Source organism: Pseudorasbora parva, chromosome 21 (genome assembly GCF_024679245.1).
Source record: "Pseudorasbora parva isolate DD20220531a chromosome 21, ASM2467924v1, whole genome shotgun sequence".
Taxonomy (NCBI): domain Eukaryota; kingdom Metazoa; phylum Chordata; class Actinopteri; order Cypriniformes; family Gobionidae; genus Pseudorasbora; species Pseudorasbora parva.
The window spans coordinates 23,325,781-23,341,429 of NC_090192.1; the positions used below are offsets into that span (position 1 = coordinate 23,325,781).

The following is a 15,649-nucleotide window of genomic DNA, read 5'->3' on the forward strand; positions in this document are numbered from 1 at the left end:
TAAAGGACTTTTGGAGCACAGGCCAGCTCAGCCCTGTAAGTGTACAATGGGACCAATATGGCCAGTGAACTATGTATTAAGAATGATTAGAAGGATTTGAGCATTAGTGACAACATTGATTGACCATGAAAAGAATGAGAGGAAGAAAAATGGCCACATTAAAGGAATTGCAGGTAAAAAGTGAAAGCTGATAAGCACAGGAAAAGCACAAACTGACTTCCCAAAAAGTAGCACTTGTGTAAATCCACACTCAGAAAGACAAGCCAAAGAGTTAATAGGTGAATGAAATTACAATTTACAAACAATTAAAACTGGCCTTAAACAAAGATTTAGATATAGCAACAAAAACAGCGCATACAACCTACATCTTATTTCAAATCTGAAACAGTTCACATTCAATAATAAAATCACTGAAAAAACTTTTTTTTCTGGATGTGCCTTTAGATCACCACTACATCATAACCAACTTCACACACACACACACACACACACACAAAAACTATCCTTAAACAACAAATTAGAATAATGCAATGACAGAGAGATTTTTGTGACTTAGTGTGTTAAGACAACTTAAAATTGGTTTATGTCTAACAAACACACACTCACCTTGACCAATGAATGTAGACTCCTCTCCCCAAACATCGCGTGTAGAAAGGAGCGGTCATCTGCGCTCTCAACATGAGGCTGCAGCTGAGATGGCAATACAGACAACAGCTCATACAGACCTGTGGAGGAAACACAGGAAACGCATTACACACTTAGACACGTACACACTCCCAATACCCAAAGATAAAATATAGACAGATATATCTTCATACATCACTACACCGACAACAAAAGTGACAACATTATGGTTTAATTTAGCATGCTCAATGGGTCAAACTGAGGGTAAAAAAGGTCCTCTCCCAGGCTGCACCTCACTTCCTCCCTTTGTCTGGATATTTCCTGTTTTTCTAGAAATCACAACTGGAACTGTGAATCAAATCCCTAAAGTTTAATTAGGATGCCTGTGATGTTTAAACAAGCATAAACACACCACCCAGGTCTTTATAACACACTCGCGCGCAAGCAAATACAGCAGAGGTAGGTAGATATGAAGACTACTAACATTAAGAAGGTAACTGACACAAAAATGAAAATTGTATCCATTTACATGTCATTGCAAACCTGTATGACTGACTTTTCTTCGGTGGAGATATTTCTAAGAATGCAGCTAACCAAACCATTTTGTGCCCATTTACTTTCATTGAGAAGACAAATAAACACTAAAGCTATTGCTAAATTTCTTAAGTTGCACACAAGCAAGAAAGTCATAGAGTTATGATGAGTTTTCATTTCTGCTGCTGTCAAATTCATTCATCAACATCACTTGAGGTGAAAGTGCAATATGACCACACTGTAAACCCTAATGTTGTCTTTACTTAAACAAGTAATCTTGACTAAATATTACTAGTTTAGTCCAAAAACTCAAAAATATAAGTTAGTATAACTTATTAACCTACAAAATACATAAACTTAAGATTTCAAGTTGAATGAACTCAAAATCATAATTTATTAAAATAGCTCACTGGGGTCTTGCTTTGATGTGATTGGCTATGCAAGGAGCTCTGTCTGGCAACAATAACTAATTCACTGATTGGAGGACATTTACAAAAGGCGGTCCTTTTCTGTTGCTGATTCAAATTAAGATGGAGACTTTTTAATTGTGTGCAATCTTAAAATCGGTAAGTAAAAATTCGTAAGTTACTAAACATAATAATAATATGTGAACTAACTTAGAAATAAAGTCAGTCTGGTTAGTTATGTTTTAATGGAAATAATAGTTTTGTTGGAAGTCACCATGATGGAGAGCAGTGTTTGCTTTAGTTGGGCTCTTGACCTTTGACTGTGTAATATTAGTGTTTCTCTGACTGCTTTTTGTTTGTGAGGCACATTTGTTATGGAACACAAAGTCAAGACAAAATATTCATGAGATTCTTTACTCTTGTGGTAATTGAACAATATATTATTTTATTTTTTGTGCACAAAATGTTTAAATCTATGGCATTAGTTAGACATGCACAGACATCAAGAATCCGCGTATGAATCTCTACAATGGTGACCATCAAAAATAAAATAAAATAATAATCAGATAAACAGATCAACTCTGAACATAAAACAAGCAAAAAAAAAAAAACATCAGAACAAAAGAGCAAAAGTAAAAGCAAATAGTAAGAATCAAAGAAAATGTGTCACAATTCAGATGTATAATTTATTCATGCTGCAATGCATGCTGAAGTTTTGATTGGTTGTACCCAGCATGATGTACTGAACTTCTGGTGTACCCAGTTTGGTGAACTTAACTTGGTGCTCACATTTATTATACTTAAATTGTTAAGTGAACTTAAATATAGAAGTTTTGGGAGACTCCATTACTCAATTCAATTGAGGGAACGAGTTTACTCAAATTAATTGAGTTCAATCAACTTATTAAGGTTTTCAGTGCAGACAGCTCTTGGTCAGTTAAATTACAATCAAACAAAAAAGGAAAGGAGCAACATTTTGCTTACTACACTAATGATATAAGGTATAAGGTAGGGGTGCAACGGATCGCAGTTGATCTGTGATCCGAACGGATCATGATCCACGGTTCGGAACGCACGTGACCCGCGGATTTATTGTTTTTTGTTTTTTTTTGTTTTGCGGATTCATCTTAATTGTTTAGCGATCGCAGAGTAAAAGACCGTTTCATTTGCCGATATTGCTTTTTAAGTAATTTTGTTCCTTTAAACTCGCCGAGTTTCAGTGAAACTACACAAAACAGTCGTTCACGTAAAGGCATAATCAGTCAACAATGGCTAGCGGAGGCGCAGAAGAACTTGAAAAGCCTCCTGCATCGTTCACATCGCATGTATGAGAGCATTTTGGCTTCCCCGTGAAATATAATGATGACGGAAGGAGGGCGGTGGACAAAACTGTACCAGTAGGTAACGTTACTGTGGCAGCATGATAGTGGCATTACATCGAGCATGGCTATCTGAAGCGACACCTGCTGATGCCCGTTTCACACACAGCGTAGTCTGTTTGCGGTACATATTTTTTCCGTACTATGTTATCAGATTGCAGTTTTCACACTGCACGCAGTGTTGGTCCGTCAGTGCAAAGTGCGGTGATCGTTTCTGCACCGATTCTGTTTTGCTGTGCTGAACCATGTGCTGAACGCGCTGAATTAAAGGGACAGCGCGCTGTCTGTAGCCTATTAAAACAAACATGTATTGATGCGAAAATCTAGTAATTTCCCCACATATGCATATAGTGTAGTGTAATCTGTTTCAAAGTCAACACATGGCTTTTTGCCTTGGGTAGAGCAAGGAAAATGGCTTTTAGCTTTAGGTAAACAAGTGAAATAATAGAGAGCACTCTTTTCTGGAGGTGGAAAAAAAAAAGTTCTTTATGTCCTGCAGGACTTCTTTTAAAAAGATTAAAACATTTTTAAAAAAAAACAAGTTGCCTTTTTTTTCTGTTATAAGTTCTAATTTAAAATGCTTATTTTAACATAGTCTAGCCGGTTTCTAAGGTACTAGGCTATATAAATATAAATTAATGCATTGAATAAAACATTGTTTAAATGTAGTGTAAAAACATGATATCTATAAAATAGTGTAGACCTACAAAGAGAATTGCAATGATGACAAGCCATGTTCAGTACCAACTTTTAAATAAATAAACATAATGATGTGTTAAACAGGCGTGAGGTCTTCTCTCTCCCCTGAGAATGTTGACATCCTAATCTTGTTTTTTGTTTTGTTTTTTTCATTATATGATCAGGGCCATTTTCACATCACAGGTTGTATTTCACATGTTACACTTTAACAACTGAGTAAAATGTGATTTTTTTTCAGCTGGTTATTTATTAAAACCATAACCATATAGGTTATGCTAACACAAACATTTTTCATACAATATATGGAAAGAAAATAAAAAATTGTCTCCTCCCCCTTTTTTCTGATCCGAAAAATGATCCGATCCGTGACTAGTGATCCGTGATGTGATCCGAACCGTGAGTTTTGTGATCCGTTACACCACTAGTATAAGGTGCACAAAAGTTTTTAATTGCTTTTTAATGACAACTGGAGTCTTGTTTTTAAATAAAACATTTGATACAACACAATAATCCATATAATATAATTAATAATATACTATATACTAATAATATAATATATTCAAATAATAAAATATGTACAAATAATATAATATGATAAATATAATATAATAATACATAGGGGATGGCGAACTCTGGCACAGTTGTATTAGCGACACTTCAAAGTTAGAAAATACAATTTCCAACAAATCTCTATAACTTTTTAACTCATTTTACCTTTTTATCTATATGAATACTAGTCAATTTTACCTTTTTATCTATATGAATACAAGTCAACAAATATCTGCCAATGGGTTCATAAAAATCAACTTAATTCAAATGCTTATTTCCATACCCATATTTGTTTTTGTTTTAGCAAACTCACTTAAATTTGTTCTAATAGTTTTATTTCTCAGAAAACAAGACTTAAGTTCTTAATTTTGCATCTCAAGTAAATGTAATTTTTTAGGGCCATACGTTAAATTTTTTCTCAAATTTCACCTTTTACTTTTATTACATTTTTATGAATGGATTCTGTGGTTCCGTCCATTGCAGAAATCACGGGGCCCTAATTTAATGCCATGATTTTGAATTTAAGACTTTCTGCTCCAATTTAAGACATTCTGAAGGCCTTAAATTGTGGAACGTTAAATTAAGCCTTTTTTTAAGACCATCGGAAACCCTAATTTAAGGTTTTAATATATTTTTTGTGTCATAATACCATCATACTGAATCTCCAAAATAATGTGGAAACTTTTTATTTTACCAAGCATAATGAATGAATGGCATATTGATACTGATGTCTCTATTAACTTGATTTCCCCCCTCAATTTCAGGCAATAATTATAACCATTAAAGGGTTAGTTCACCCAAAAATGAAAATTCTCTCATTAATTACTTACCCTAATATCGTTAGACAGACCTCCTTTTATCTTCGGAACACAAATTAAGGATTTTTTGTTGAAATCCGATGGCTCAAAGCCCTTCATTGACACCAATGTTAATTCCTCTCTCAAGACCCATAAAAGGCACTAAAGACGTCATTACAAAGCTCATCTCACTTCAGTGATTCTACATAAATTTTATTAAACGACAATATTAGTTTTTATGCACAAAAAAACCTAAAAAACGACTTATATAGTGAAGGGCCGATTTTAAAACAAAGTTGAGCTGGTTATAAATCAGCTTATTGATTCACGATTCGGATCCCGTGTCAAAATGCCAAACTGCTGAAATCACATGACATTGGCAATCCGAATCATGAATAGATACGCTGATTCATAACGTTTGAAACTTTGTTTTGATATCAGCCCATCACTATACATAAAATGATTGTAGAATCACTGTAGTGAGATGGGCTTTGTAACGACATCTTTAGTGCCTTTTATGGGTCTTGAGAGAGGAAATGATATTGGTGTCAATGAAAGCCTTTCTAAGCCATCGGATTTCAACACAAATATCTTCATTTGTGTTCCAAAGATGAACGGAGGTCTTACGGGTGTCGAACGACATAAGTTTAAGTAATTATTGAGAGAATTTTTATTTTTAGGTGAACTAACCCTTTAAAAGTCACAAACGCAGCAGCATCATTTAACAAAAATTATGATGCAAAATGACAACTAAATCAGTGAAAGTCTTTAGGTGGTCTCTTTCAAAAGATTCACAAAACAAATTTGATTATGGCCTCAGCATGCTCAGCTGCAATGTGACAAAACTTGCCTGTTACTGGAAAAGCTACTTTGTTTTACAACAGCTGACCTACTGTCAAGCTACTCAAAAATGTTAAGTTAGTAGTGCTGCTACTTTTAGGTAGTCACTCACTCCCCAACACTGTTCTGTAGACCGCTGACCATTTGGACCCAGGCCGAGTTTAACAGTCAACATCTAACCTTATGTCCCAGCAGCCTATAAAAGGATCTGCGTAAACTGAACATTATTGGCTGCCAGGCCAAATATACCAGACAGGATGTGAAAGAATGCTGTGCCAAGCAGTGTTTCCTTTTCACACGCCTACACTTCCCAGCGGCCTCCAGAAAATAACAGCGTTCCTCAGACATCAATGGCGGTACTGGAATACAACAGGGCGGAGCAGAGGCCGGAAGGACCTGCTTCTCAAATTCACAGCATTATGGGTCACCAGCACAGGGCATGGAGAGCAGCTTTAATTGCACAGGCTGTTAGAAGGCAAGTTTGGAAGCAAGGTCATCCAAACTGTCTGGAGTAAACACAATTCACGCAGATGCACATGCACGCAGACATGATGGTTTTCTGGAACAACACAGATATTCTTAGGCACTCGCATAAGGGCCTGAAAAAAGAAACAAGGATAGTGCATACAAACACACACACAACACACGCCACAATAGAGGCTGTCCGCATGGGAAATATGCTCCGTTGGCTCCCTGTCTGGCTCCTGTTGGCCATACACTGGCCAAGAAGAGGACAATTGGCCTAAAACCAGACCAGATAGATTTACAGCACAGGCCACATTTTGAAAAGGAACAGTAAAATGGCTTTCTTTGAATGTTTGGATGGGTTCAAGAGTCAATAGTGCAAAAAGATTCACACACACACTCGTCTCAGTGAGCTGTGCAGCAGGAAATGAGCACTGGGCCGTACTTCTCTCCTTTAAGTGCTGAGAGACTGACTCTGTGAAGCAATATACATGTCATGCAAATTCACACTCATGCATAAGACCACCTTAGGGGTCAGTATTTCAGGTGCTACTCGGAGAACATGGTTCATGCCTGTCTGTGAGAAAACGGACCGAGTGAATGGAAATATGAAAACAAGAACAGCTGCACTGCGTACATCCATTCATTCTCCCTTTGATTTACCTCCTAAAACAGAAAAACTACACCCACAGAGAGAAAGAGAGGCCCTCCGGAGCTGACAAATTATAGTAGAGAGGGAGAAAGAGAGAAAATTATCTGGCTACACAACGGTCTGAGTTGTCATGACTATCTTTGATCTGTGTCTAAACGGCCGATATGCATGAAGCACGCAAACACACGCTCTTTTGGCATTCTGAGTCCATTGCAGGGTTTCATCACAGTGTTCTCAGCTCCAGCCTCTTTAACAGCAAAACCACATCAGAGCTCTTGCCCAGGATCTCCCAGACCTACTAGCATGTTCTGGCCCATCTACTCCAATTATACACACACTAAATAGTGTCTAGTCCTATATATTTGTACTGCTTTATACACTGCATCATCCACTGTAAACCCTAATGTTGTCTTTACTTAAACAAATCAAGTAATCTTGAATTAATATTACTAGATTATTCCACAAACTCAAAAATATAAGTTAGTATGACTTACTAACCTACAAAATACATAAACTTAAGATTTCAAGTTGTATGAACTCAAAATAATAATTAATTAAAATAGCTCACTGGGGTCTTGCTTTTATTTGATTGGCCATGCAAGGAGCTCTGTCTGTCCTTCGTCTATTGCTGATTCAAATTAAGATGGAGACTTTTTCATTGTGATCAGCTCCAACACAATTTTTGTACAAGACAAGTAGAGCTATTTTATCCAGTGTAGTCCATTCTGCAACTTGCAAATGTTAACCTGTAGCAGTAACTTTTAATCAAAATACCTGTTGCCAGAAATGTTATATGATGTGGCAATATTCAGTGAAAGAACATGTAAAGAAGCATTCAGAAACCATCTCTACGTTATACCATTCAAAAGTTTGAGGTCTGTAATTTTTTTATTTAATTTTTAATGTCTCTAAAGGCTATATTTGATCATAAATACAATTGACATTGTAATAACATTTTTAAATGTATTTTATTAAATGTAATTTATCCCTCATTACTCCAGTCTTCAGTGTCACATGATCCTTCAGAAATCATTCTATAAAGCTGATTTGGTGGTGCTCAAGATTTGTTTGTGGAAATTACAATTTGAGCACAATTTGAGCTAATCGGTAATTTGACAAAAAAAAAAAAAAAATCAAGTTTCAAGATTTTAATTTTAAGTCAGAAGCTCCCAGTCTTTTCCCCCCATGCTGGAGCCACGAAAGTGCTTGTCAACATGTGGACACACATAAGAGAAAAATATCAACCCAAAAAATAAGTCTTTTTCATTCTGATCTAGCGGCACAGTAGCCAAGGTCAAACCATCCCTCAAATGAGCCCAGGATCTCTGTTATTTTACTGAGATTAGACAGAACAGGAGGAAATGTGATCCTGATGCAGCCATTTGAACACCTGTAGAAAAGATTCAGTCCAATCACACTCTGATTTCATGTGACAGTACAGATTTTATGTCTGTATCAGAGTTCAATCACACCAGAAAAATAACAGAGGACTACAACTGACAAGACCTCTGGCTCTGACGAGGACAAGAGGAAAGTCCAAAGTGGTTCACGGCCTTCAACCCAAAAGGGCTGGAAAGGTGAAAGGAAAAGGTATAACTGCAAGCTTGAATTTAAAGCTGGGTTGTTGAAATTGTAGCTACTACACTGAAAGAGGAACCAGATCCATGCACATCCAATATCAGAAACAAAATGTTTGGCTCTTTTGACTTGGCGTTAGCAAGTCACCACAAGAGCACCCTATGTAAATTGCTTGTTTGTAGCTTTTGGACCTTGTGCTCAGACCAGATATCTGGAAACTGAATGCGCTCTTCTTGTTGACTACGACAGATATCTATATCCTCTGAAAATGGAGACATAAAAATAAAATACAAATAAGTGAAATTCCTTTTCCCTCAGCCTTTCTCCCTTTCTTTTCGCCTGCGTTTGGTAAAATGAAGTGGAAATTTTCATTCTGATGTAATTGGAAACAGGGAGCTATTCCAGTGGCAACAAATCCTTGTGTTACAGTTCTGCATCTCTGTGGCAGTAGAGAAAGAGAAAAAGAGAGGAGAGATGGAAAAGAGGAGGATAAATGGTTGGAAATCGATAAAGTGCTCCCAAAGCGCATGCTGCTGCTGCTACTAACGTTCCTCTCTCCCTCCCTCTCTTTCGTTCTGTCCTCTGCTCCCAGATGCTCTGCATTCTTGACATCAGAATGGAAAAATTTACTGTTAGCCGAGAAGAAATTTAATATGGCCATTCCTGTCATATCCCTCATTGCAGCCATATTCAGTCGGTGCTCTGCTGAAGCCATAAGAGAGATTCAGCACCTGAACGATAAACAATATGGAGCTCAATATGGATCTCGTTACGGACAACGGCGTCATTACACCATACACTTGTTTCTGAACAGGACCGATGGAAATATTATTTCCACATACACACTCCAATTAAAAAAAAAACAATTTCAAGTAGAATACCTGCACCGAGCCTGTAGAGATAAAACCTGTCAAAGGCAAATGCATTCATCTTCATTAGAGGACACTTATCTGCTAAAGAACTTCTGTCCTAAAATATTTCCCACATGTCCCCTTTTGCCTCTCTCAAGCCTACCTGGCGCTCTTATCTTTTTAGTGACGCCTTGGGGAGAGATAACGTAATTGGACCAGCAGGCTGGCCCAGAATAACATCGTAAAAAACTTCATACGACTCATAAAAACCTAGTAGGGGGCTACAATGCTCCAATCAAAGGGCAGATTCAAAGTGATCAGGCTAACAGACTGTGCGGAAGGCAGTTGGGACTGCAGCTCAAAGAACTGAACCACTAACTGAATGATCTTTCTTTTTACCGTTTCTGAAAATATTAATTATTATTATTATTATTAAAAATATATAAAATGTTTATATTTATGAAAAATAAAATAGACATACAAAAATCAATTATACAAATAATAATTAAATTGCAATTAAATAAATATTTGACTGTTTTTTGTACATGTTTGACAAATTAATAAACATAAAAATATAAAGAAATATAAAAAATATATAATATCCTTTAAACAAAAGATAAATAATTAAGGATACAAATCATTAAACATATTTATAAAAAAAAAATGTTTTTAAATATTTGTTTAATGAAATCCAAATCAATAAAGCAATGGTAAAGAACTGATCTGGACCGCAATTAGGACAGGGTTAGACAGTCACCTTTTTGTCACAAAACAGTTAAGAAAAATCTATCTATTGATAACGTGAGAGTATGGGATGAAGGCATGCTTTTAAAAAAAGCCTGATGATGTTCTTTTTGGGAGTCTGAGAGAATACTTTCTGATTTTGTGAATGGTGATCTGAAGTACACGGGATGATATAGTTTGCAGTTGATTCAAGAGGAATTACAGCAATTTATCATATGACATCAACACCAGAGTTTCTTTCTCTCACATACACATCTTACAGGTAGTGGGTGGATAGGTCTGTCAGTCCAAGGACACCCAAGGGTAGTGAAATCAAATGCCACCAGGAAGCAAAACGCCCACACGAAAAAACAGGATACATGATGGAGTAAAAGAACAGCATTTTATGTCCATACAGAGGAATGAGACTAGAACAGAACAGACACTGTATGATGGAGAGGTTTAATGAGAGCGAAAGAATAGACCTGCATGTTGGAAATATGTATATAAAAAAAATAATAATACGAGCCAGAAACAAGCTAATAATTTACTGGCAGTCATCCTTGATCAATTTTATAGCAGACATTGGTGATTAAATCTCAATTTCCTGCCTTATGAATGGGACGTTTAGTGTGTGTGTGTGTGTGTGTGTGTGTGTGTGTAAGAGAGGGTTTATGTTAGGTGTCCAACAACAGCATAGCAGCTAACAATACATCAAGAGTAGTGGCATAACTGAAAACGAGTGCTCACACACATATTGTATGTAATGGTTCTAATCTATCAGATCCACAGTGGCTTACTGGGCGTTCAAAGTGTTCATTAAAAACCTGTTGGGCAAGACAGGATCGCACACAGCAGACGTATCCCAACCATACCACATGTCTCCCAGCAATCTTAAGATCATCTATCAGACTTTTATACCCAACTAGCCATTATTTTCTAATAGATTACACTCACTTAGTAATCCCTTCTTTATAAAGGAAATGAGACTGAAAGTGAGGTGGTTTGGGGAGAAGAAAAAAAAACGGGGGAAAAAATGCTGTTAATTAAAAAACGTAAAACATTACATTTATAAAAAGCCTTTAAAAAAATTATAAAAAGGTATCCCAATGTCTACAAAAATATTTACAGCACAACTGTTTTCAACAATAAAGAGAAATGTTTTTGGGCACTAAATCAGCATAATAAATTATTTACTGAAGGATCATGTGACACTGAAAAATGGAATAATGATGCTGAACATTTAGTTGTCATCACAGGAAGAAGGTACATTTATATTAAAATTGTAATATTTCACAATATTACTGTTTTAATCTATTATGTGATAGCATTAGAAACTACTACTTAAAAAAAATCTTACCATCCCAACTTTTAATATATGTGTGACTCGTACTCATACGGATTTCATACATCCATGATGATTATATTTAGTAATCAGTGCATCAGTATGATGCTACTGTGTTATTTTTTAACAATAAACATTAAACAGTTTTAGGAGCAAGGAGTTTGATGTTGTTGTTTTGTTTTTGTATTGCCATAAAATAAGGTGTAAAGTGTAAGATGAAGTACCTATCTCACAGCCAGGTCTGGTGGAGAGGGCTGGCATGGTGAGCGGATATCGGCTTCCTTTCAACTTCACAACGTTACCACAACGATCCAGCAGCGTTGGGGTTGGCCGACTCGACTCCAGGAAGAGTCTGCAAACCCTTGGTTATGTCATTGGCAAATCTATAAAAGACAATAATGACAAAAAATTTTAAAAGCACAACAACAACAAAAAAATCTCACTTGAGCATGCACATACAATTAATAGGTTAATATGATAAGCCCTACATGTTGAACTGACTTTGTAATATCTAATGAGTTCAAAGGTGGAAGAAGCAAAAAACAGAAGAAGAAACGAAGGGACAGAGACAGAGACACATTAGCCCCAAATGTTCCTGAAATCAATTCCACTTTCAGCTTTTTCCGTCCAGGGGCCTGTGCCTGCCCGGATCCGTGCCGCGGCACCAAAAGCACCTGAAACCTTTATGTCACCCCAAAGACCTGTAACCAGTGGCCTGAAAGAACAAATGAAAAACTGAGAGATGGAAAGAGGAAGGTGGGGGCAATCATACTTACTCTGCCTCTATATAGATCACACAGTATCAGGTTTGTGGAACAAGAATCCGTATGGAGAGAAGAAGAAGAAAAAAAAAACACCACCTGATTGCAATGAAAGGTATGCTGGAGATTCAATCATATGCTGCTATGTGATGATCACAAAGCACACTGCTGCCATCTAGTGGTGACGTTACAGCCAATTACAATTTACAAAGTGCAGCCATCAGGTTGATCTACAATTTGAAGAATTTGAACCAAAAAGACAGACAGACAGAAGAGGGGAAGATGAGCAAAGAGACTTGCGTTTCAGGGGTTAAACTATTTAAAACACTAAATTTGCAAAACATAAATAAATAAATGAACATGGAAAGAAAAATGTGGAGATCAGATGCTACCAGAAGCCCTCTTAAGATCAGAGATTTCAAAGAGACGATGCACTTGCGATCAACTTAACACATTGCTCCCTTTATTTTGTTACATTATCCTCCTCAGCCGATTTCCTCTTTTTGCTGACCCTTCTTTCAATCCCCCCCCCCCCTCTCTCTCTCTCTCTCGTCCTGTAACTCCTGCCTGTGACTGACTCATGGCAGTCGTGTTGTTATTAAACGCATGGCGTGTCATTGGTGTGCACATGCTGTTTTAAGAGCACACGCACCACGCGCTATTCCAATGTGCGCAAGCGTGTTTATGTGTCTGTAAACTTCATACAGTGAGAAAATGTAGTCTTCCAGTCAATAAAACACTTGGACTAATATTAGCACCGGGCTGCTTCTGGAAGATTGAGCAAACTATAAACACACTTTTGAACTCATACACAAGTCAAGGGAAAGGTGAGCGTGATAGGAAGGATCACAAAACAGAAACTATATCTCTTAGGCTGCATCTGAAATGGTATACTTCCCTACAATATAGTAGGCGAAGAAAATATTTAAAGTACTCATAAAAGAGTAGGCAAAAAGTAGCCGGATGACCTACTAGTTCCGGCGAGATTCGGAAGTGTGCATTCAATGGACACTACCATCCCATGAGGCCAAGGCAAATGTAGTATATCCGGATTTATACTCAAGAGAGCATGCAGTATTGAATGCAGTCTTAGTATTATCATGGACAGATGCAGGAAGAACCAAAACCAAGCAAGGAGCCATGTTAATCTTGGACTAAATCGACCACCGTATGAGTTAAAACGAAACCGGAATTGAGAGGAACAGAAACTAATATTCACTGGAGGGTCATATACCTTTTCACTGCTAGATGGGGGAAAATATCACACATTGTAGCTTTAAGAGCATTTTGTTTATATTTAAAGGAATAGTGCAGGTTTAATAAAGCAAAGCTAATAAGGCAAAAACTCTAAACCCTAAAACAGACAAGAGTAAAAAATGACCATTAATTTAGTTTTTTTTTATTTCATGTCACTTTCTATATCATCTGGACTTGAATTTGAAATATTTGATATAGTTTGGATTTTAGTTGTCTCTCAGTATACATTGCCCTATTAGGGTATAGAAAAGTCATTATTATTTCTGTGATTTTTTTTATTTTTTATTTGATGCAAAAAATATATATATATATAATAAGCAAAATATGCTGCATGTATGACATCTAAGTGTCCTAAAAAACAGAGGCATTTGCATTTCTAATTTATTGAATAGTGATGCATTTCCCACACCTGAGGTTGAAAAAAAAGAGAAACAGTAAAAAAAAGATATAGAAACTATATATATAGAAACACATATATACATACATATATATATATATACATACATATACATATATATACATACATATATATATATATATATATATATATATATATATATATATATATATATATATATATATATATATATATATATATATATATATATATATATATATATATATATATATATATAGTTTCTATAAAAAAAAATTTTACCGGTCTCTTTTTTTTTTCCAACCTCAGGTGAATCCATCACTAATCAATCATATACATGTCATTCTTGATACAACATGCAATTTAAGCTTGAGGTGTTTTTCGAGTGTTGGAGCTAAACTATGGGTTGAAGCTAAACTGTGTAAGATGGTAGCCGTCTGGGAACAGGGTTGGACACCCATTCTAACATAAAATGAGCTGTGTGAAACTGCAAGAAAATATCTAGTTAAAAATGCAAAGATGCAGTCAACTAAATGTAATAATACATGTGAATTTACACAGATTGAAACGGCAGACTGTGTACAGTGGGCCCTGAGGCCAAGAGGGCCTATAAGGATCCTATAAGGGCCCCGGAACAAGATTTCTAGTTCTACTTGTAAAACTGCAACATCTTTACACAACAAAGTTTAGTAAGCAATATGAGTATTGTTTACGTCTTGTGGCTGTACTATTGAAACACTGAGTATTTTAATAGATTGGCCCAGCATTCACTTCTGGGTTAGTGGAGCTTGCAGCTGTACACACTGTGTGTACCATGAGTGCTCTGTTATTTCTGTTGGCTGAGCCAGCGATTGCCATTTTTTTGGAAAAAAATCATTCTTTGGAGTCAGTTCAGACAACTATTCATTAAGACCGCTTTCTCACTGAATCATCTCAAGCAGTTTTCTAGTCAAGAAAACAAACAATATCACTTACAAACTGGTTTTCTGTTTTAAAACATTTCTTAAGACACCTTAAATTTTGCTCAAATGTACCGTTGCACTTCTAGAAGTATACAAGTCTTATACAAGTGCAGTCCTATGAATGCTACACATCCTCAAAAAGTCATGCTCCACATCCTTGTCAGACAAGCTTAATTCGTACTGAAACTAGAATATTTTACAAATATGACAAAAGAAAAATTGCCATTTTGCCTTTGAGCTAGTTATCTTACTGGCATGCAGCTGTAAAGTTGAGCTAGTCTCTGCCACAAACCACAAGAGAAACATCAGGACATAATACATGAAGTCATGAACAAAATTAAAGTGATAATTAAAAGTAATTAATACAATCTCCAATACAATTTTGCTTCACTGCTAGAGAATATTAGCCTAGAAATCTAGACGCACCCTAGCGGCAGCAAATCTAATCTGCCCGCGAGTGTAGTCTAGCAACTCTAAATACACTTCTGACCTGTAATCCCCAAACTCTTGCCAGGCCATAGAGTCGGTGAGCGGGGCCATAATGACGACAGAGTTGCGTTTGCGTGCTTCTAGTAAACACAGAAACTGGCGAACGGCGGTCTTTCGAATCAGCTTTGACCGTGACTCTGGAAGACTTGGAGTTAAGCTTTTCTCTGAGAAAAGAACAAAGAATAGCACTGAAGTCATTCTTAAAAAGGAAAGATGTGTTCGGAGTTTTGCCGACCAGATACGGCGAAAGTTTAATCTATCAACAAGCTCCGTTTCACCTTTGTTGATGTAGTTGGTTTGTAACGCTATCCTATCGCGTGCAGAGGGAGTTTGAAAGACAACCGTTTATCCCGCCCCTTGG

At 36.5% G+C, this 15,649-nt stretch overlaps 1 protein-coding gene across 2 annotated transcripts in view; it reads right to left on the reverse strand.

Moving 5' to 3' along the window:
* mpp7a (MAGUK p55 scaffold protein 7a) overlaps positions 1-15,649 on the reverse strand; it is a 170,927-nt gene that overhangs the window by 105,946 nt on the left and 49,332 nt on the right. For both annotated transcript variants that reach the window (XM_067429567.1, XM_067429566.1), the window contains exons 3-4: positions 11,668-11,826; positions 607-725 (exon numbers count right to left, since the gene is read on the reverse strand). In XM_067429567.1, coding sequence (XP_067285668.1) covers positions 607-725; positions 11,668-11,704 — 156 coding nt within the window. In that variant the 5' untranslated portion in view covers positions 11,705-11,826. The remainder of the gene's footprint in view (positions 1-606; positions 726-11,667; positions 11,827-15,649) is intronic.